The sequence below is a fragment of the Vanacampus margaritifer genome, chromosome 19, assembly GCF_051991255.1.
Source record: "Vanacampus margaritifer isolate UIUO_Vmar chromosome 19, RoL_Vmar_1.0, whole genome shotgun sequence".
Classification (NCBI taxonomy): domain Eukaryota; kingdom Metazoa; phylum Chordata; class Actinopteri; order Syngnathiformes; family Syngnathidae; genus Vanacampus; species Vanacampus margaritifer.
This window is the reverse complement of record NC_135450.1, coordinates 15,798,912-15,822,128: the sequence shown is the minus strand read 5'-3', so window position 1 is coordinate 15,822,128 and position 23,217 is coordinate 15,798,912. Positions and strand designations below refer to the sequence as shown.

General features: G+C 43.8%; 1 protein-coding gene across 3 annotated transcripts; it reads left to right on the top strand.

Moving 5' to 3' along the window:
* The first annotated feature begins 125 nt into the window (after nucleotides 1-125).
* adgrg6 (adhesion G protein-coupled receptor G6) lies at nucleotides 126-22,201 on the top strand. Of its 3 annotated transcripts, XM_077553373.1 has the most exons (29): nucleotides 126-1,475; nucleotides 2,264-2,337; nucleotides 6,229-6,576; nucleotides 7,655-7,797; nucleotides 7,923-8,202; nucleotides 8,278-8,451; nucleotides 11,123-11,188; nucleotides 11,381-11,443; nucleotides 15,020-15,108; nucleotides 15,289-15,341; nucleotides 15,523-15,546; nucleotides 15,625-15,776; nucleotides 16,493-16,604; nucleotides 16,740-16,828; nucleotides 16,906-16,970; nucleotides 17,043-17,179; nucleotides 17,281-17,446; nucleotides 17,536-17,667; nucleotides 17,900-18,016; nucleotides 18,100-18,145; nucleotides 18,234-18,340; nucleotides 18,418-18,545; nucleotides 19,038-19,306; nucleotides 19,477-19,579; nucleotides 19,711-19,861; nucleotides 19,961-20,093; nucleotides 20,288-20,389; nucleotides 21,000-21,143; nucleotides 21,376-22,201. In XM_077553373.1, coding segments are annotated over exons 1-29 (3,537 nt in total). In that variant the 5' UTR covers nucleotides 126-1,473; the 3' UTR covers nucleotides 21,444-22,201. The 3 variants fall into 3 exon arrangements, with proteins under 3 accessions (XP_077409499.1, XP_077409500.1, XP_077409498.1); XM_077553374.1 differs by lacking the exon at nucleotides 11,381-11,443; XM_077553372.1 differs by lacking the exons at nucleotides 126-1,475; nucleotides 2,264-2,337; nucleotides 6,229-6,576; ... (3 more) ...; nucleotides 11,123-11,188; nucleotides 11,381-11,443 and adding an exon at nucleotides 12,901-14,627.
* The last annotated feature ends 1,016 nt before the right edge of the window (nucleotides 22,202-23,217 follow it).

The window sequence follows — 23,217 nt, the reverse complement described above, 5'->3', positions numbered from 1 at the left end:
ACCACCACCAAACGGAGCTTCCTGCCCGCAGGGGGGCGCCGCCGCGCTCGTCTCATTTTCTCACACTTGCGCCAACCACAACACGGTTGTGTGTTGTTTACACGCAGCGCGCAACCGTGACGTTAGCGACCGCGCTAATCGCCCATCTTACAAGCTAACGACTTGCCAGCGTGACTTTGAGAATTTCATGTGACGAATCGCTCAAGATGATCCAAATAAATCCAATTCTATTGTTTGCATCTGTGTCAATTGGCGACCATTTTGTTTGTTTGTTTGTTCCTCGAAAAACCTTGTTTGTCATGAGTCGGCCATTTTGTCGCGCTGTTGGAATGTGGCGTAAGCAAGGTCAACCAAATGTAGTGTGAAAGGAAGTGGATTGACACCCACGACAAAATCACATATAGAGGCTCTTAAAAGTCGACCGATCACATTTAAGATCACTGTAAATCAGAATTAGCAGTCACCTGCCACAATTCAAATCAAGTTCAGATGTTCTAGTGGGCTTTTCCTGTGCAGAAATTAAAAACCCTGCCACAGTTTGGCTTTAACCATTGATGCTAACTAGCTAGCTAGTTCCCTAGCAGGTAAAGAAGCACCATGGGCGCGCTAGCTAGGAAGCTAGCATCCCACAGTTTGGCTTCAGTCCCAGGTGCTAGCTAGAGAAACGAGCACCACGGGAGCTAGCTAGGAAGCTAGCATCCCACAGTTTGGCTTCAGTCCCAGGTGCTAGCTAGGGAAACGAGCACCACGGGAGCTAGCTAGGAAGCTAGCATCCCACAGTTTGGCTTCAGTCACAGGTGCTAGCTAGGTAAACGAGCACCACGGGAGCTAGCTAGGAAGCTAGCATCCCACAGTTTGGCTTCAGTCCCAGGTGCTAGCTAGGTAAACGAGCACCACGGGAGCTAGCTAGGGAGCTAGTTAGCTAAAGCCAAACTGTGGCAAGTTTTTTACTTCCTGGACCTGGATTTGCCACCTGTTCCTGGCTGAAGGTTGTGTGCTAACACTGCTACGACTGAACTGTTCCATAATTCCCTCAATGTTCCAGCCTATGGGGAAAAAGACTTTTTAACCTATGTAAGCCCTCTGATTGGATGATGTGATGTCAGGAGAAGCCTATTAGAACACCCGAACCCATTTGAGCCACGTTGAATGGCGGCAGGTGTGTGCGGGCTGCCGTTTGACATGGTTGACAAGTTGTGTTTTGCTCTTTCGCCGTCGGTCGGTCAAGGCCAGCGAATCAAACGCACCCAGCAGCCAGAGGCGCCTTGGTATCCCTCCCCTTGCTCGGCCCCCTCCCCGCTTTTTCCCCATCCTCACAGCTCAGCTCTGTGTGTGTGTGTGTGGATGTGCGTGCGCGCGCGCCTTCAGAATTTGGGCTGGAGAGTCCGACAGAAAGTTTTAGAGGAGAAGAAGAAAAGGAACACAAAGTCGTTTTGGAGGTGAAATGTCGCAAGGCAGGAAGCGGCACTAGACATGTGAGTTTCAATTTGTTGGTTTGATTTGGGTAAATGTTGACTTTTGAAACTACTTCTTCATCTGATTGGCTGACATCCTTCATTGTTTTTGGGTCGCTAATTTTAAATGACGCGAGTCACTCATGAAATGTCCCAAAAGTTTTTGCACAACTTTTTTTTTTTTTTTACTTTGAGGGTGAAATGGGAATGTTAAAAATCTACTTAGATAACAATCCTCAAGTGGTTTTATTTTGATTATTTATTTATTTTTAGGACAAAAAGTGTCTTATTACATCTCCAGTGTTCTCAGAAAGTTGCGGGTTAGGGGTCGGGTTAACCCCAAAAAGTCGCACTTTTTTTTTTTTTACTATGCATTTATGAATATGAAATCAATATGGATGAAACATAAATGTCAAAATTAAACATTTAAATAAGTTTACATTTGGTCATTTGGATCAACAAGACCCAAACTGACCACGCGTCGCAGTCTTCATTTACCCAAAAGTCTTTTTTTTTTTTTGCCATGTGATTTCTCGTACAGCCACAGTTTGTATTTGCAGATTTTTTTTTGTTGAATAGACACGGCTGTGAGTGGCGGCTGTCAATCCCATTTTTCTGCAGCGGGGCGGGGTCATGGGTTTCGTGGGCGGAGACTTGACAAAGAGGACTCTTGTTTGAAGGTCACGGCTGCTTGAGATGATTCAACTTGTGAATATTCATCAAACGCAGGCGGCTTGGTCGTTATGCTAATGAGCCTCGTGAATATTTAATGAAGGGCGCAAGCTAACCTGCCTCCCACCTCTCCTCAGGTCGGCGTTTCGCCGATTGGGCGGGGCCGGGAGGCTTGTGGTCATCCTGATGTGGGCGGGGCTTCATGCACACGGTAAGATGCTCATTCGGACTGGTCATCCAACAATGATCGGGCATGTATGGACAAACTGCTGACTGGTCGCCGCTCCATTTTAGGGCCAAATAGACAAATGCACGTTCCCATTTGTGGGCAGTTTGTTGGTTTGCAGTGAAGGTGACGTTTTGAGAAAACGTTTTCAGAATGAGGGAGGCAAGTCTAAGGTTGTTATATAACTAAATAAAAACAAAACAAAATCCTACATTTATAAAACTATAATTAACTATGGTTAAAATGTCCTTTGTCTTCATCGTTAATATCATTCAGGGTTCATTTTAAATGTATTTATTTTGGTATTGCTGTATGTCGGTAGCTACAAAAGGTCAGTTTTTTATCTTACATTTGACAAATCCTTCACATAAAAAAATATATAAATAAAGCTAATTCTAAAACTATTAAAAGGAAGCATTTTTTTCAAACACATAAAATAAAATAAAAAAAGCTAATTCTAAAACTATTAAAAAGAAGCTTTTTTTTCAAACACATCAAATAAAAAAATTAAGCTAATTCTAAAACTTAAAAGGAAGCTTTTTTTTCGAAATAAAAACTTAACAAATCTGCTCTAAAAAACAAACAAATTAAAACTAACTTAATTAAAAAAAAAAAAAAAAGTCAAAATGAAATAACTATTATAAAAACCCAAAACTATTATAACCCTGGCCCAAATTATGTTTAGGGTTGTTTTGGATTTTTCATAATAGTCTTAATTCATTTTGACCTTTGTTTTTTTAAAGTTATTTTTAGGTTTTAGAGCAAGCTTGTTAGTTCTTGCTAGTTTATTTTTTTTTCTCTTCAAAAATGTGTTTTAATGTCGTTTTTATGAGATGTAGTATTCATTTTTTTATATATTTTTAAATATATGGAAATATATGTTGAGTGAGTGCAAAGTAGGACGACATAAACAAAGGGCATTTTTGCTATAGTTAGTTTTAGGTCGTTTTATAAACTGAAGCTATCATTTCAATTACAATTTTTAAAAGCATTTTCAGTATTTCGTTATCATTTTTGTTAGCTACCTTGATTTCATTCCATCACCCCCCCACACACACACACACCAAATCAGACCACGCCGAAGAACAAAACAATTTTTTCTCGTGGAAAAGACCCCCCGCCCCCAAAGAATAAACTTCAACCTACTGTGTGTGTGCGTGCGCGTGCGTGTGTGTGTGTGTGTGTGTGTGTAATATATTTTCCATACCCTTCCAGCAGCCTCCGGCCAAGTACACTCGTAAAGTTCCCAGAAGAACCCCCCAAACACACACACACACACACGCACACACAGAGTGCTTTTTGTGTGTGTGTGTGTGTGTGCATGTGTGGTGGAAAGAACATTGGCCACATTCACGCACACACACAATCACTCTCCTCACACTCCAAGGGGAGTATTAAGCCCCGCCCCCTCCATTCGAGTTGCATTTTTGGGGCCACGCCTCTGACAACATGATGATGTCACGCTGACCTCCCTGCAAGCGTAAACGCGCACGCACGCACAAGTCACTCCTCACACTCCGGTGGGAGTATTAAGCCCCGCCCCCTGCCATTAATATCGATGTTGCGTTTTTTTGGGACCACGCCTCCTGTCACTATGACCTTCCCCCAACTCACAAACGAAAAACACACGTTTTTGTGAGCCTGTTTATGACGTATGATGTCACGCTGACCTCCTGACGCGCACGCGCGAGCATTCCTCCTCGCAGCTGTCTGCTGACGACGGCGAATCCCTCTGTGACGGGGCACCTGAACGCATCGCGCTCCCGTCTTCGCTCCTCGATGAAAACGTAGGACAATCGAGACGCTCATTGGCATGGCGACGTACATCCATTTCTTTCAATTCTTGTTGAATTGATTCCGTGCATCCCAGCGTCCGAGTCCGGAAATTCGGCCCTGCGACCGTTTCCCCCCCCCTCTTTTTTTTTGAGGGGGGGGGGGGGGGCAAACCTACTTTTTATTTTTATGCTTTTTTGCGCCGATGGCTGCATACAAAAAAAAGCAAAGAAAAAAAATAAAAAATAGTTGGACCATTTTTATCTCATTCACTGCCATCGACGGCTATAGACGTCAAAAATTCATTTGAACTATTTCTATTAGTTTAACATTTTTCCCCACTTTTGTTAACAAGAGTATGAATACCTCGATTTTTTTTAAATTGTATTAGAACAGATATAACATTTTAATTAATTGCGAGTTAACTAGTGCAGTCATGCGATTAATTACGATTAAAAATTGTAATTGCCTGACGCCCCAAAATTTTTTCTTAAAAAAAAAAAAAAAGATTCTTAAAAAAGAAAAAAATATTAAAAAATTAGGGGCATCAGGTAATTATAAAATAAATAAATAAACTAGTTAACTCACAATTAATCACACATTTACACTAAATTTACACCCCAAAAAATTCGAGGCTTTCATACTCTTAACAAAAATGGGGGAAAAAAAAAATGTTAAACTAATAGAAATTGTTCAAATCAATTTTTCAGGTTAATTGCTGTCAATGGCAGTGACGTAGCAAATTCTAGCTACGTCGCTAGCAGGATAGTAATTAAGAATGTTTGTGCTGCAGGATGCAGACATGTCGTTAATAACAGGATCAATCCTAAAAAACAGCTTAACCCCCCCCCCCCCCCACACACACACACACACACACACACACACAAACACATACACATATATACACACTAAAGCACATTAGCATTTAGATGAAGACACTTCTTGGTTGCAATTTGGTTCATGTTTGATTGTTGTGTATAACGTGCAGCTCGTTATTCATTGTATTCACGAGCACGCACATGTAAAAACACACCTGATGTATTTTCCTACCGCGCGTTCCAACTGTTAAACGTTATCGCACTTATTTGCATGTGTGTGTGTGTGTGCGTGCGCGCGCGCGCGCGTTTTAACGAGCATTGACTGAGGGCTAATTGATGATTGCCTTCCAGTTCCCTCGTCTGCTTTTCTCGTCTCCTTTAGTCTTCTAGTTGTCGTTTTCTTGTTCTCTAGTGCTCTAGTTTTCTCGCCTTAAAGGGGAAGTCGACCCCCTTCTTCTACGCGGTCCTAAATAGGGTTCTCTGGTTAATAATGACATCACAGTTGGTCGGGTTTCAGGTGAGAACCAATCGCAGCTCAGCTTCAGAAAACAGGTGACAACATTGATGTCGTCTTCAGTCGACTGCAAGTGGCAAAATGGCCGCCACCTGAGATGGATTAAAAAAAAAAACGGCTGGATTTTACTGCATAATCCACAAATATCAGAATGTCATGTTTAGACTAGTGAGGTCACATATAACATTATTGTCAAGAAATGTTTGTTGACTTCCCCTTTAACTCATTCAAACTCAAAAACATGTATTTTAATACTTTGTCCTTCACTCCCAAAGACGTATTTATGTTTTTTTTGTTTAGTTTTTTTTTTATGCAAGACCATACAGAAGGCTTTGATGCAACTTCTGACATGAAGAGGTGGCTTAAAGCAATGATAAATATTACCAAAAAACAGCCAGCAGGTGGCAGCAGAGTATAAGAGATCCGCCAGGGACATGTTGCAACAAGCTCTTTTTGTCAGTGTTTTCACCAGGAATGTGAATATCGATGAAACTTAGCTATATTCTAATGCTAATTGCTGCAAAACGGAAACAGATACTTTTTTTTCCTGATGAAAGAAGAAACTTTAATCTTTCTTTTGGTAGCGTCCATGTTTTTAGAGCAATAGAACACAATATTCTGTGGACCTTGCAAAATCAGTCAAAATCCTGGAGCGAAGGGGGTTGCTTCAGTGAAAATGGCTGCGAGTCTCAGCCATTTTCAATCTCAAAGTCTTTTTGTCCTCAAACACGTCGGCGTCCTCATGCCTGTCCCTCCCCCGCTGCACGACAGTTACCGGGTGCGAGTGGTCCAAGTGCGGATCCGTGTTGACGGAGTCGGAGGGCTGGCTGACGTCTCCGTGTTACCCGGCCATGTACGGCAACTCCCAGACTTGCCGGTGGAGCCTGCGAGCGCCGCCGGGCTTCGTCGTGCAGATCTCGTTCGAGGACTTCGAACTGGAGGAGGCGCCGGGATGCATCTACGACCGACTCGCCGTCGCCACGGGCAACGGCGAGGTCAAGTTCTGCGGCCTGACGGCAGCCGGCCTGGTGCTCAACTCCAGCGGCAACGCCATGGAGCTGGCTTTCACTTCGGACTTCAGCGTTCAGAAAAGAGGCTTCAGGATCAGCTTCAAACACGGTAGGTCAAGAAAGGAAGGTCAGGAGGGGAGTCTCGTGATTCCGTTCCGATTCTTGAGCCTGTCATCCTATTCAGAATCCATTTTCGATTCAGAATCCATTTTTGACTCAAAAAGGATTTGATTGATAATGATGTCTGCTTCAATTTATAGTTGTGCAAAAAATTTGCATGCTCTACTCCAGTCTGACTCGCTAACGCTAATTAGCACGCTACTCGCATATGCTCTTCCTACGCTGCAAAAAACAACTTTTATTGGAATAACTTGATAGTGACTTTTTCCTTCTATTCTCTAATGTGGCTATAACTTAACAGTGTATCAGAATGCGCGGCACCACACTGCCCCTATGTGGCCAAATTGTGTACAACATGAACAGCGCTCCCAACAAAGGCACACACAAAGGCACGAAGTATAAAATAATTTAAATCAAATTGATTTTGGGACATTTAAAATCGATTCTGAATCGTACCAAATGAGAATCGCCATTCTTATGAGAATCAATGATTTTTTGGGAATATTCCTAGTTTTCGTCTACTAGGGTCCTGCCCAAAAATCGATTCTTATAAGAATCGTGATCCTCATTTAGTGCGATCCAGATTTTATTTTCATCGATTTGATTTAAAAAAAAATTATACTGTCTTGCCTTTGTCTGTGTGTGCCTTTATTTGGAGCGCTGTTCATGTTGTACTCGATTTGGCCTCTTAGGGGCAGTGTGGTTCCACGCGGTCTAATACACTATTAAGTTGTAGACACATTAGAAAGAAGAAGGAAAAAGTCCCGATCAAGTTATTCCAATAAAAGTTGTTGTTTTTTTTGCAGTGTGGAGCCGTTCTTTTGAGTGATAAAAGCGCTGCGAGTAGCGTGCTAATTAGCATTAGCGAGTCAGACTGGAGTAGATCATCACGATTCCTTGCACGTCTATAGATTGAAGCAAAAATCATTGTCAATCAAATCATTTTGAATCAAAAATTGTTCTTAATCGAAAATCGAATCTCAGACCCAAAAATCGAATCGTGAGACATCGAAGGATTCCCACCCCTACCTTCAACCCGTCGTCTCGCTTCCCCCTAACCCTGCTAGTCGCCGTGGCATTGAGGAACCAGAAGGTGAGAGTCGCCAACGGCAATGCGCCGGCGGCCCAAGTGTCCCCTTCTGTTGCCGTGGCAACCCTGCATCACTTGACCCTGTGCTTGGAGATGGAGCGAAGTGGGCCGCCGCAGCAGGTCAGTGCCGCGCGGCATCATCGAGTGTTTGTGGCTCGCCGGAAAAAAAATCAAGGCAGCGTTTCTATTGCCTGACTTCCATCGACACTTCCCATTCCATCACTTTCCGACGGCATGCCGCGCAGGCGGAGTGGATCTTCACGTACACCGACGCGGACGGCGACACGGCGCTGGCGCTGGGTGCGGACGAAGGCCACGTGAAAATCGTGGTGGAGGGCGCGACGTGCTCGCTGGATTCCATCGTGACGCCGGCCGACTGGACGTCCTCCATGAGCGACTTGTGCGTGCTGTGGACGTCGGCCAGCGGGCGCGTAGGCGTTTACTTCAACGGAAACCACTGGGCCAAGACCTGCTCGCACTCCAGCGGGCGCTCGGTGTTGGGCGGCGGCACCTTTCGCCTGGGAGGTGAGGCCGGCCGTTCGCCACATTGTCTTTCCTTGTCTTGCGACGAGAGGACGAAGCGTTCGTTGTCGCGATCAGGGCCGAGCAGCTTTTCGGGCAGCGTGTACAACGTTCGCCTTTGGGACTTCGCCATGACGGTGCAGCAGCTCAACGCGCTCACCTGCCACGCGGCGGGAAACGTCATCGACTGGGACAACAGCTTCTGGGACGTACCTCCGACCCTGGCCCAGACGGACGCCGACCTAAGCTGCAGTGAGTCGCTCTCTGGGAATTGTCTCTTGACTCTTTTGCTTTTCTTTAGTCTCAAGTTGTCTCTCTCGGATCGTTTCTCTCGTCTGTCGTTTTTTAGATTATTTTTTTTACTGTGTTGTTTCTATCTAGTCTCTCATTTTCCGCTAGTTTCTCTATAGCAGGGGTCTACAACCTGCGGCTCTGGAGCCTCGTGTGGCTCTTAAGTCCCTCTCCTGTGGATCTCTAAAAAAAAAAAATGTAGAAAATAATATATTTTTTACATATTTATTTGTATTCTTTATATTCTTCAAATGAATTCATGATTAATATTTTTTTTAATGAATAATTAAATATTCCACACAATGTCAAAGTCAAAATTTTAAGTTGTCAGGAAAAAGAAGATTTTTTTCCATTACCTAAAAATATATAAAAAGGAAGGGGGAAAGCAGAAATGTATTATTAAATGTCCATGAAATTGCCCAAAAATGTCAGAGAATTGAATAAAAAAGAAAGAAAAGAGATGTTTCAAAAAAATGTCCAAAAATAAAAGAATGGCAGAAAATGACCATAAAAGATTTTCGGAATTGCCAAACAAGTCAGAAAATGTATTTATTTAAAAAAAAAAAATTTAAAAAAAGGGAGGCAGAAAAGAAAACGTTCAAAAAGTAACAATTTCCAATAACAAAAAAAGGAAATCCCAAAAATTACTATAAAATGTACACAAAATTGCCACCAAAAAAAAGTCAGAAAAATGTATTCAAGAAATCCCGAAATTTACCATAAAATGTCCACAAAATTGCCAAAAATGTCAGAAAATTACTAGCAAAAAAGTAGCAGAAAAAGTAGCCCAAAATTTTGCCCAAAAAATAATAATAAAATAATATCCATAAAATGTAAAAAAAAAAAAAAAAAAAAAAGTAAAGAAAATGAATGTCAAAGTTTTAGATGCTGCGTATTTTTGCGTTGTGGTGAAGCTTTAACTTAATTTTGTGGCTCCAGACACTTTTTTGGGGTTATTTATTTGGCCTAAAATGTCTTTTTTTGATATGAAAGGTTGTTGTTGCTCTCGCCTCTCCGGTTTCTTGTTTGTCGTGCCCTGGCGACAAAACACAGGAAGTCACTTCTACGTTCCAAGTAAAAAAAAAACGACATGGAAAATAACCAGCACATTCCTCTCGGCTCCTGCTTTTCTTGCTTCGTTCTTTGTTTCGTCGTTTGTTCTCTCGTCCCTTACTTTGTCTGACTTGTTTGTGTCCTGGTTTGTCGGCCTCCATCTTTGTTTCCTTGTTTGTTGCCTTGCGGTCACTTCCGCCTCGAAATGGAAGCAGCGAGGAAAATGACTAGCGCATTCCGCTGGGCCGCTAAAAGCTAATGGACTCCAGCTGCTCCCTTCAATTCTCACCAGACGACGTGACGGTTGTGTGCGGACGTTTGTGTTGTGTGTGTGCGTGTGTGTTAAAAAGACAAAGAAAGAATGTTTTGGACATTTTTACGCCAAAAAACAAAACATGTACCGGTACTTTTATTTGTATGTCAAATTTCCAATGCTCAAGTATTCTAGTGCTGTCAAAGTTCAAGCGTTAACTCATTGATTAAGGTTGTAAAGCATTTAAGGTTGTAAAGCATTTAAAAAAATGTTTGGGTATGACATTTGGAAGATTTGTTCATATCAAATTGTTGGCGTATTTGGTTTTCATTTTAAATGCGGTTGATCAAAAAATGTTGAAGACGTCCTCTTAACATTAAATATCAAAAGAATTAACACATAACGAGTGATGAATTAAAAAAAAAAAAAATCAAGATTATTTTGGTAATCATTTATTTTTTAGTACAAAACAAGAAAATGTTTAAACATCAAAATTATTAATACAAATAAAAATTATTTGAAACACTACAATTGTGCAAGTTTCTCATGGATGAAACCAAATTTATTAAATTACTTATTTTATTTATTCTTATTTATTTATCCCTCTCAAAAGAATAAAATTAAAAAAAAAATAATAATAATAATTATTTTAAAATTTAAAAAAGGTGCAAATGTATCATTTTATACAACTCAAAATTAGTATTAATATTTTTTTTTTAGGATTATGCTGATGTTGTAATTGTGGCGTGTAATAATAATTGAAATTGTAATTGAATGTTGATTAATTACTCAGCCCTAACAGGTGATCTTCAAATTTGGTGGGCAAAAATGGTTGATTAAAAAGCCTTTTGTTTTTTTTTAAGCCTTTTTAATGAAGCGATTCATTGTGATGAATCCAAATTCTAAAATGTGATTCATCTGATTTTGAAAATGTAATCGTAGTATTTTCACTTTACTTTTTTTTTCACCAAAATTTGATTTTTTTTTTCTCCCTCTTCACTTAGTGAAAAAGAAAATAACACATTATTAAAAACAAGTCACTTCCAGAATTTTCTTAATTTCTTCAGATGGCTTTGAAACTTAACTTGCATCAACTTCAATTGAAGCAACATAAATAAATGTTTTTTTTCCCCTCCATATGCAAATAATGTGAAAATACTATAAGTGCTTGTGATTAAAATTGCTCGTCGCTTTTGGTGGGGCGAAACGTTAGCGTGAAGAATTGACTTAGCGACCAAATAACGAACTTTTCCTGATTTTGTAAACCAGCTGACTGTTGGCAGCCATCTTGTTAGCATTAGCATTTGTCTTCTTTTTGCCATTTAGGTGTGTCCCTGCCCAGCAACGGCTCCCTCCACGGCAAATGTGACTCCTCGCACCTGGGATGTCCAGGTAAAAAAAAAAAAAAAAAAAAAAAAAATCAAATAAACACATGCCGGCAATGTGAGCAGCATCCGCGCTGGGATGTGCGTTTTCCTTCACCGTTGTCACACGCGCCGGATGTTGTGCGTGCGTGCGTGCGATGAACATTAACTGATGTTGGTCATCCCACTTGTCTTGTCTCTCCCTGCGACATTCCCGCAGCCGCTTCCTCTCCTGCTGACTCCACTAACACCATCCATGCTACTAATGCAACACACACACACGGTAGGTGACGCACGTGCACGCACACACTCAACGCCACGCTACCTCCACCATCATCAACCTTCGTCCTCTTTCCTCCTCTTCCTCGGTGGTCGCTTGCCAGCATATGTTGATGATCCTTTTGTTTTGCCCTTTTTCCTTGCCAACTTTTCTTTCTCTTCTCAAGTGTAAATGGAATTTTTGATTCTGGGCTCATGTGAGGAAGATTGGGAAGCCACTTTTCTACGTGTGGCCTGCAAAACACTGATCCACGACAACAGCGAGACGTTTGCGAGCAATACAGTCGCAGGAATGGAATTTGTCACGTCCGCTTGGACTGTTGCTTTTGTTCATTGTCCTTCCCAGTCCGTCTGATCACAGCCTCTCCGCCCACCCGCATGCCTCTAACCCCCACCAGTATCGCCAGTTTCACCACAACCAGTAGCAGTGCCAGGAGGTGGTCCTTGGGTAAGCCTTCATTGGCCAGCAGAAGCCAAAACGAAGTCAACGGGCAAAGACTGTGTGTGTGTGTGTGTTCTCAATTAGCACCAATCAGTTTTTTTTCTTTTTCAATGAGTGTAATCAATACAGTGATTGCATCTGGATGAAGCTGACGAGGGGGGGGGGGGACCCTTCAAGCGAATCTTTGATATAGTGGATGGATCCACAACCCTACAGATTTATTTTTAGTTCTTTATCAATTTTTTAAAAAGAGGGAAAACTGACTGATGTTTGACTGGTGTCAATCAGCATGTGTTTGTTGTGCTGTGACGGACAGCTACACGCGCGCGCACGCACACACGCGCGCGCACATAAGAGACCCAAACGCAGGCGTTCAACTTTTGAGTCTATTTAGCTTGCGTTTGAAAATGTGAAGTCAATGTTTGTTGTTTAATTTTTGGGTTATTTTTCACGTCATCAAACGAGCTTCTTTTTAAAAAAATTATATTTATTGATATTTGTACAACTTTCAACAATAGCTATTCTTGCCATCAATGTCATAATCAACGAATGAACAAAGTTGTTGATTATATATATCAAAAACGAAAAAATATAACATGCCAGGGGGGCAAATATATATATATATATTTTTTAATTTTTACAAATATTGTAGGATTTTATAGCCTTTTTGTTAAAAATAAATAAATAAATAACCTTTATGGAATGGATGTACTGCTTGACTTCACAATGGAAAGCAACGAAAAAAGAGTTTTATGTGAAGTACCGGACCGGATGCTATGCTAGGCTGATTTGATGTTTTGCCATGTACAATCTTGTGTAGCTCAGCAGACGCAGCGCCACCCATTGGCAGCCATGACTAACAACAACCTCACTAACCCACCAAGGCCTGGTAAGACCGGTTCTTGCGCTAACGGGGGCTAGCTTAGCACACTTCAAGGCGTGACGACGGTTTTAGTCCACAAGATCATAAACAACAATCATTAGAGTATGTATGTCATTTTTCATACTCCGACTCATGTGTTCTGATGTCACTTTTTATGTTTGGAATTTAGTATTGCTAGGTGACCATGCTAATTGTCTGGCTGTTTCTTTTGTGCTGCTTACGTTCAGCCATGCTAACATGCTAACGCTTCTCTCTGCTCCACTGCTTTCTCCTTAGCATTAGAGTGAGTGCCCTCGTTCGTGGGTTGTTCACACGGCGCCATCTGGTGGCGTCTTGATGCCAAGCAAACAATTTGAAAGGAGTAGCGATTGTTTGGTTCACTGTATTTACATTTACGCAGGATCTTAGTCGACCAATTATGATGAAATGTGATCATCAGTGTGGCCTATCACTGTTTTGTTTTTATGGCTGTTTACTTCCTCTCACATGTGCAAGACCTCCAACCCACAAAGACAAGCTACCATAAGGGACGCCCCAAACTTGGTGCTCCACCACCTCAGGGCCCCCCCATACACAGGTTCCCAAAATATGAAGTTGCACCGGCAAACTCGACCCCCTGGTCGTCCAGATGGAGAAAAGGTCGTGTTTTTGCTTCTGGACCACACAAAGCGCCACCCTCATCAACGCACCTGCTCGCTACCCCAAAATATGAAGCAATGCCTTCCTTAGTGCCCGCCCGACCAGCCCCGCAGGCACCAGCACCCGCCGGGCTGCCTGCCTTTCCGGTCCGATTGCCGGGTGGGCGGCGCCCCTTCCTGGCATTCGTGTCCACGCCGCTCAGGAAGCCGAGTGGCGGTCGCCGGCCGCCCGCCACAGGAGCACCGCCCAGGCGGCGGGCAACAGCCATCGCCAAGCCTCTTGTGTATAACTCCACCATTGGAACAGGAAGTGGAGACATCAGCCAGGGGGGCGGAGCATCAACTATCAAGAGATTGTTAAGCTCCTCCCCTAACACAAGTTCTGATGATACTTTTGGTCCACCCCATTCCCTGCCATCTTTTCCTCAGAAGCCATCTAAAAACTCACTGGCTGCTTCAACACTGTCTCTGCGCTCCTTAGCTCCGCCCACTCCCCTCCCAGAACACACCGACCAATCACTTGCCAGCATTCATGGTCCTGCGCCAGCTCCACCAGTTGGGAACTTAGGAACTTTTCCAGCCTTCGAACTCAAAAGGGTCTTTGCCGCGCTGACGGTTGATTGGCTGTCGGCAGCATCAGGTCACGACCCCTCACTTCCTCATCACATAGTCCCACCACACGTGGCGACAGGTGGCGTCTCGTCACTTCCTGTGATGCCTGAGATCAGGCAGGAGGCGGGGCCACAGATGACACCCCTTCACTTTGACTCCACCTCCAATCAACAGACTATGAGGACCTACCCTTTTTTAAGCTCCTCCCCCCAGCTTTCTCTGGTTCCAACTGTTCATCATCTCACCCCTCACCTTCCTCATTTGACTCCTCCTCTTCATCTAACCCCTCCCCTTCACAGGACTCCTCCCCGCCCTTACTTGAACCCTCGCCCTTTTCTGACCCCACCTCCTCCTCTTCATCCTATGTCTCCGCCTCTCCCTCACTTGACTCCTCCCCCCACACTCCGCCCAACCTCGGCTCCCGCCCTCACATTGGCCACACCTCCTGCAAATGACCTCACTTCCTCTCAGCTGACAAACACAAGCGCCATCTCTTCTGGCGTCCCAGTGCCAAGCCCCTCCCCCATCCACGTGCGTCATCCCATAAACAACATGGCTGCAGGCTTGTGGGGGGCGTGTCCATGCAAGCACGGCCGTGATTGGACGAGGGACAGTAGGTCAAACATGACCAATTCTAATAATAATCATCAAGTATCATACCAAGCTATTGAATTGATTTCGCATTTTTGATTGGTTCTTCTTGGGTGATGTGACGGCTGTCAATCAGGAGAGTAGGCAGAGTCTTTCTGGTTCTGGTGGCTGGTGATTGGTTCGTCAATGTAACTACTGATCTTTTGATTGACTGGTTGTGCTGCTCTTCATCTCCTTCCTGACTGCTTGTGTGACGAGTGTAGAATGACACTAGAGTGACATCTGGTGGCCAAAACCAAACATAGCAGCAGCTGTTTTTCAATAACGCAATCACGTTAGTGTAGTGTTGAAACTAAATGCGAAATTATAATAAAATCCAATAAAACATTTTCTGTTGGTCTCCTGTGTATGCAGAGGCCTTGTTCTATAGGGTGACTCTGGTGGTGCATGACGGGAGCTCGACGCTGACTCAAGCTGATGTGGAGGAAGCTGTGGCCTTCTGGGTAAGGTCCCAAACATTGGAGGCTAAGGCTAAACGTAGGCTAATGCTAATGGCTAAGAGAGTGTGATGTTTTAGTCTATGCTAATGGACTCTGACGCTAATGTTCGATTAGGGCTATTATGTTATGTTCATGCTAATGCTAATGTCAGGCTAACATTAGCGTCTGTGTTTGTGACATCAGCTGAATGAGACGTTCCACAACTGGACTCACGCCGCCTCCGTGGACTCGCTCAGGTGAGTTGTGGAGGACAAGATGTCACATTAACGCTAACTTTAAAAAATATATATTTTTATTTTCATTATTATTATTAATTTATTATTATTATTAAACAAAAGGTCTCATCAGAAATGTTTGAAGTTATTAAATATCAACTAGGCTTGCTTACATTAACGCTAACTTTTCTACTTCCCGCAGCGTCCAGCCTGAAGGTCACTCAAGGTCAAAGTCTTCGCCTGTCAGGTTAAAGGTCATGATCACGTTGTGTGGTGTTGACATTGAGCCACTGATGTCGCCTAGCTTCCAGTGTCAAGCCTTGCTGCGCCACCATGACATCACGGATGACCTCACCGGTGTCCCAGCGGAAGTCCGGGACAGAATCTCCAGTGGCGATCCTCACATCGGTGCCGGTCTCGAGGTCCACGCGAACTCCATTCGCGTCAGCCCCTTGGGTAACACCACCAAACGCACAGGCGCTTTTGGTCACACCTTGTCCTGAGGACACGCACATTCTGTTCTTGTTTCCAACATCCTGTAGCAAACTACACTGACTGTTATTATTGTTCTTTCTACGCTAAGCAAATCATAAACACATTGACAATAATTCCGTTTTTCATTTCCTCTTGAAGATGAAGAGAGGTCGGGCAGTTTTGAGGTCAGCATCAGTTCCAAATCTGTGGATCATATAACACGCAAGAGTTCTTGTGGCCAGCTTTAAAAAAAAAGTTCATTTTTTTTCTTCAGAAACTCAACAACCCTATGACGTCAACATGGGAACGACACAAGCCGATTGCTATTGTTTCGGTTGCTGGGTGTTATCGTCCCGTGAAATTTGAAGAATTAAGCAAAACAAAACAAATGGGATGGACCAGGCAGAGATCTGCAATTTGCACATATCATTTTAGGCATTTAGTCACCTGGGTCTTGCACAAGCAAAACTTTGTTAAGCACATTCGAGAAATTAACAAAATTGTTGACGTACAGGCTAAAGAGAAGTGGTCCCAATATGGACCCTTGTGGAACACCATACTCACTACTTCTGTCTTATGATGGGTTGGTCTTTTACTTGAAGTTAAATGCAAAAGTAATTCAAGGCAATAACTGTTTTTCTTTTTTGGGTGCCATTTTGACTGACAGAAAATGTATGTTGTTGTTGGTGTCCTGCCAGAGAACTGTCCAGAAGATGAGACGGTTCACTACCGCTGGCCTGAGAGCCGGCCCAGCGCAGCCCACTTCCTGCCGTGCTTCCCCAACAAGGAGCAGAGCGCCACTCGCAGCTGGTAGATGAAAACTCGACTTAACTACAATAACAAAGTTTTTCTATTTTGTTTGTTCCCGCCACTGCTCACGAGAAGTGGAAGGACAAGACAGGAAGTGGCGTGGGGCTTCTCACTCGCGTTTCTCTCTCTCCTCAGCTTGATCGACCTTCACAACTTTTCATCCTTCTGGTCATCCGCTGACTTTAGCAACTGCACCGACATCGACGCCATCCAGGTTTCGGCAGGTAACCCCCCCGCAGTCAAATGACACCAAAAGACCCACCGGCACCGTTCCTTATCATTTGTCCTGTGTTGGCTGCAGAGAACGCCGCCGAGGTCGCCGTGCAGCTGGCCGCCATCACCGACAACCTTTTGTCCCGGGAAGAGGTGAGCCCACCTTCACACCCCCCGCCGTTTTTCATCACGCCGCCACCGTCTGGCTTGACTTTTTGTGCGCAGGTGTCCAAAGTGGTGAGCAAAGTGCAACAGCTGGTGGGCGTGGCCAACATCAACACCAGCTTGGCCTCCACCGTGGTCACTATCATCTCCAACGTCATGAGCAGCCCCCACAGCGACCTCGCACCCGCCTCCGACAGGTGCTGTCGACAGAGTGTTATTTGAGTAACTATTGAGTAACTATTGTAATGGTGTCTAGTGGGCAGGTTTAGCTCGTTGACGCTGTCATGTGACTTGTTAGGGCGTTGAAAGCGGTGGATCATCTTTTGGACAAGTTGCAGTTCAAAGGGTCAAGCGTGAGCATCAGGTCCAGACGGCTGGCTTTGGGGGTCTCAGCATTCAACTCGTCCGCCTTCAATGGGACGTCCTTCAGCGCCTTCATCCCGACAAACTCTACCGACCCGCAGGTAGCGCAAACGCCACCGCCTTGCTTACGACGCCGGATTTTGACAACCACTTTTTTTTTTTTATTATTGTTGGCCCCGCCCCCTTTCAGATTGACTTTGAATCAGAGCAAATCAACTCGCTGGCTCAGGTCACGCTCCCGCCCTCTCTGCTGTCGGGGGTGGACGCATCGCTGCCGACCCGCATCAACTTCCTGTTCTTCAGCACCACCAGCCTCTTCCAGGTCACATTTCAACTCAAATTATACCATATATATATATATAGTTTTATTTCCACAAATTTTTATATCCGTTTTAACTTTTTATTTATAGTTTTTATATATTTATTTAATTTTTGAATCATGTTTTTACATCTGTTTTTAGTTTCAGTTTTTATTTATTTATTTATTTATTTATTTATTGTCAGTTTTGGTCCTCATGTCTGACATTTGCGATGTCCGTCATGTTGTCGGTCAGCTGGAGCAGGACGGCCGCGCGCTGATCAGTTACGTGGTGGCGAGCAGCGTGGTGAACCGCAGCATCAGCGACCTGAAGGACCCCGTGGAGATCCACATCAGTCATTTGGCACCTCAAGTCAGACTCTTTTTTTTTTTTCTTGTTTCCTCTAAAGAACATTTTGACTTGTGTTGCCGTGACGATCAATCATCTCCTTTCAGACCATCCTCAGCCCAGTGTGCGTCTTCTGGGACTTTAGCATGAACGGTCAGTGAGGATGATGATGATGATGATGACAACGCGATTGTTGTTGTCGCTGCAATTCGTTAATGTCATGTCTTTGTGTGTCCACCAGGTGGCAGCGGAGGCTGGAATGGCGACGGCTGCCGTGTGTCCAAAGAATCAGGCGTCAACAAAACGGTTTGCCTGTGTGACCACCTGACGCACTTTGGCATCCTAATGGTGAGCATACGGACGGCAGCCATGATGGTTTGTGCCCATTTGTAATTTTAAAAATGTGTTTTTATTTTGGCATTCAGGACATTTCAGGAGTGTCTCCGCACATCGACCGGCGTCACAACCGCATCCTCACCTTCATCACCTTCGTCGGCTGCGGCGTGTCGGCCATCTTCTCGGCCGCCACGCTGCTCACCTACCTCGCCTTCGAGTGAGTTGCTAAGCCCCGCCCACACATGAAGTTTATCACAGAAAGAGCAAACGTATGTCTAATATTTCACATCATATCAAATATCACATTTCAGGATTCAAACATAAAAATTATGGGTGTCAAAATGAGTGCGTTCATTTTTTTTTTGGGGGTGGGGGGGTGAAGAATTAACACTAAGTGGGACACATTTGTGAATTGGAACAAAATGTATACAATATTTGAAACTTAAAAAAAAAAAATTACAATTATTCACCCCCTTTTCTCTCAGTGCAGCCAGCTGACTCCAGATGATTTCTGAATGATCCAGTGTTGACCTAATTGACTGATGATGATAAATGGAGACTCCTTTAAAAAAAATTCTTTAAATTGAGACTTGGACGATAAAAATAGACACCGGGGACTAACATTCCCTTTGCAACTGTGTTCTAGTGAACTCTACTGTACGCTGTAGTTAGTTGGAATTGATTTGACGTCAACTCTTGTCTCGCGCAGGAAGTTACGTCGCGATTACCCGTCCAAGATCCTGATGAATTTGAGCGCCTCGCTGCTGCTCCTCAACATGACGTTCCTGCTCAACGGCTGGTTGTCGTGGCAACGCAACGAGCCGCTGTGCGTGGCGGCGGCGGCGCTGCTTCACTACTTCCTGTTGACGTCCTTCACCTGGATGGGCCTGGAGTCGGTGCACATGTACATTGCGCTGGTCAAAGTGTTCAACACGTACGTGCACAGATACATCCTCAAGTTCTGCCTGCTGGGCTGGGGTGAGTCTTTTTCCGTTTTGGTATTTAGTCCGTAGTCTTCAAAACTTGTAATCTATATCTATATATATAAATAGATAAAAATGCACACCGTTTTCTTTTCTACTTGTAAACCCTTTGAGGCCTTTGTTATCATTATTATTATTATTATTAGTATTGTCTTATGTCTCCAGGTATTCCCGCCGTGCTGGTGGGGTTGATCCTGGCGGTGGATAAACACTCATACGGGCCCCAGGAGTACGGCGACGGACAGTTTGGCGAAGGACCGTCACAGTTGTAAGTTGTTACTCTTCACATGCAGAGGACGGCCAACAGGGGGCAGCACTGCCTCAACTGCCTCCCATGACCGCACGACCCTGATGCACAATAGTTCTAATGCGCACGACGAATGTGCGTCATCTCCTCAGCTGTTGGATCCGGAGAGCGGTGGTGTTCTACTTGGCGTGCGTGGCCTACTTCTGCATCGTCTTCCTGCTCAACGTGGCCATGTTCGTCGTGGTCATGCTGCAGATCTGCGGGCGCAACGGCAAACGCGGGAACCGCACGCTGCGGGAGGAGGTACCGAAACGGATCCCGAAACTGCTAGCGGTAGCCGCGTCTGTTTGTCCGGTGCGTTGTTGCCTTGGTAACGCCGCTCGCCTCCTGTTGGGCGCTCAGGTGGTCCGCAACCTCCGCAGCGTGGTCAGCCTGACCTTCCTGCTCGGGATGACCTGGGCCTTCGCCTTCTTCGCCTGGGGGCCGGTCAGCCTCGTCTTTGTCTACCTCTTTGCTATCTTCAACTCGCTGCAAGGTGACGACGGACGCGCAAGTCTGCCAGATATGAAAATCAAAACAAGAAATGTTTTTCCCCACCCAACATTTTTTTTGAAAGAAAAGCTGCTACATTACAATACATTAAAAAAATAGAATGAAGTCCCTTGACTATGCGCCATGCCAAGCATGACTCATCACTTTTTCTTCTTCTTGTGTTGAACACGCCCGCAGGCCTCTTCATCTTCTTCTTCCACTGCGCCCTCAAAGAGAACGTTCAGAAGCAGTGGAGACGCTCACTTTGCTGCGCTCGCTTCAGACTCTCCGACAACTCGGGTAACCTTTGTCGTGCAACAACAACAACACCATCATCATTCACACAAAACTTTTATTTAATTGTACTTCTTCTCACTCTGTTGCTGTACAGAAATTGAGAGACTATCATATAATGGCAGTTTGAGGAAATCAAAGCAAGAAGAAAGAAAAGTTGGCTAGCTTAATGCTAACATAAAATGTGAACTGCAATCCACAGGCTAATGGAAATTAGCATTGCTTCAAACAACGGCTACTTTAACAAACATGGAGGACCAACATTTTTTTATATTAAGTTTTACTTGCTTTCTTGTTTGTATAGTGTCCATTAGTTTTAATATATTGTTTGACTTTATTTTTAAACATGAAAGGACCAACATATTTATTACACTGAAGCGGCGTCCGCTTCTTGCTTTGAATTGCGCTGCATTTCTTCCAGAGGAGCTCAGTGCTGCTCAGCGTGCTGTGGCACAAGTTGGTACTACACCAACGTTGGACTCGCTTGTTACTGTACAAACAATAGCTTCTAAATCTATGATACAGTGATGGTTCAATTAATAAAAAATCCAAACTGTCATGATGATGATGAGGAGGAGGAGGATGCCGGTGGTCACATGACTTGCTTGTGTGTCAGACTGGAGTAAAACGGCGACCAACAATACCAAGAAGGCGACTTCGGAGCAGGCCGCCCAGTCCTTGTCATCGGGCTCGTTTGGCTCCAGCGCCGCCTACTGGACGTCCAAGGCCAAAATCACACTGACGCCTTTCGGCAATACAGGTGTCTCACACACACACACACATAGGAATGTCACAGTATTTTGATGACAAGGTATGGGACTCGAGTCACTTGACTTGACTTGAGTCATGTTTAAGTCCTCAATTTTAAGATGTGCTATATGCTTGGCTAAAAAATACGACATTCCGCTATTTGTTGATTCTTTTACTTCATTCCTCAACACTTCCTAACTGAAGCTATACTTGAGACCTTTTCATTTTCTTTTTGTTGGCAGAAAAACAAAATCAGACCAGCCCATTTTCCTCCAAGGCGGAGCCTATCTCCTCCTCGTCAGCCAGATGATTGACAAGGTCAAAGGTTACTGCTCCACGCACTCCGACGGCTTCTAAAAGAACTCCGCCCTGACCATCCGCCCACCCCGCACCCTTTCCATCCCACCAGAACGCCATGATATCACAACAAACAGGAAGTGACATAATGGGCGCGACCCTTACACAATTTCTTCAGGAATGTCCTCGGGTGGTAACTTGGTGGTTGCCAGGTGGTCCCCGGGCGGTGGGCCCGAGATGATGCCAGGGCTCACTTTCCCTCCCAGAAATGAAGGCCAGGAAAAGCAAACGAGGAGGAAGTCTTTTTTTTTTTTGTAACTATTTGATGTCTTTTGACAAAGTTGTTCCTGTGTTAAGTTTCCATTTGCTTTCATTTGCTCGATTGACGACCCCAAACGCGAGCGGACGTTATGCAAAGCGGACCGTGAACACTTTTGTGTGTGTGTGTGTGTGTGTGTGTGGAAGCAGAAAGTGCTGAGTCATGCTCAGTGTGAAGCGTAACAACAATGTTTGGATCTTCAAATTGCATTTCTGGAACTTTTAGCACAGACTTTTTCGAGTAACAGCTTGTCATTACTGACACTAACATCCACCTCCATTGCTTTCAATGCAGTCTGTAACACGAGGCATTCCAGCTGTGTGGTGTCTCACTTGAAACACTAGGGGGCACTATGTTACAGAGGAATCGCCCCATTTCTCATGGCATTACCTGACAACATGAACTGTGTAAATCCCATACTGCAAAACAAAATAAAACAATGACAACTGTGATCATATACTCGGGAGTGTAGCAAGGGTCCCCAGGAGCCCCAAGCAAGAAGGGATGAAGTTGCATGACTGGACTGAGGAGTGAAGTGATGGAGAGCTTATTCACCTTATTCCTGAGAGGTCTCAAAAATATTCACCGAAATTCTATAGAAACACCATTCCTCATTCAAAATTCCTGCAGTAGCTGACCATGGTAAGCAACTAATTACCATAATATTTATTATATCTCCCATTATGCAGAAGTTGGGGACATTTGTCCAAAAATATTCACCAAAAATCAATAAAAACAATTTTTTCCCCATTTTGATTGTTGTAGTAGATTGCCATGGTAAGCAACTAACTACTATAGCTTTAATATTCATCACATCTCCCGTTATGGACACGTTGGGGACACTTAAGGAACAAAAATAACCATAAAAGTTCAAAACTATTCACCAAAAATCAATAGAAACACAATTTCTTGTTCTGATTGCTGTAGTACCTGGCAATGATAGACAACACCACAAAATCACATCATGTGTCGTTATGCAGTAGTAGAAGTAGAAGACGGGGAAATTCATTTCTTAAAATAATTAGATAAATAGCTTACAAGTAAGATACGACGGAATATTAGGGTCACGTATATTTTTTTAATTAAAATAGCAAATTTGGTTGTTTTTTTCCCCTCCCTCTAAAATAAAAAATATTTATACGTGGCCCCAATAACGTATAAATAAATAATATACTACTTTTTTTTTTTTTCAAAGGGAAAGCAATGCAGACCTAAGACCAGACCATTAAAGCAAGGCTCATATGACCTGTGATCGCTGTTGAACCGTACAGAATATTACGTGAAACGTATCGAATAGTCAACCACACACATAAAAAAACAAAAAAAAGAGGGGGTGGGGCCGCATGGTATTTCCGCTGCGTGCGTCATTACCGGTTCAGTATGCGTTTTGCAGAATCTGTGAATTAAATTTTTCGAAATATTATGTAATTTATTATTTTTACTATTGTTAATTAATTCCGTAAATTCA

Bases quoted from the DNA above. Each gene is read 5' to 3' on its own strand.
- adgrg6 (XM_077553372.1), top strand. From the start codon at position 13,229: ATGGCTGTTTACTTCCTCTCACATGTGCAAGACCTCCAACCCACAAAG. The intron at 15,342-15,522 runs GTGAGTTGTGGA...TACTTCCCGCAG, and splicing joins GCCTCCGTGGACTCGCTCAG to CGTCCAGCCTGAAGGTCACT. The intron at 17,180-17,280 runs GTGCTGTCGACA...GTGACTTGTTAG, and splicing joins CTCGCACCCGCCTCCGACAG to GGCGTTGAAAGCGGTGGATC.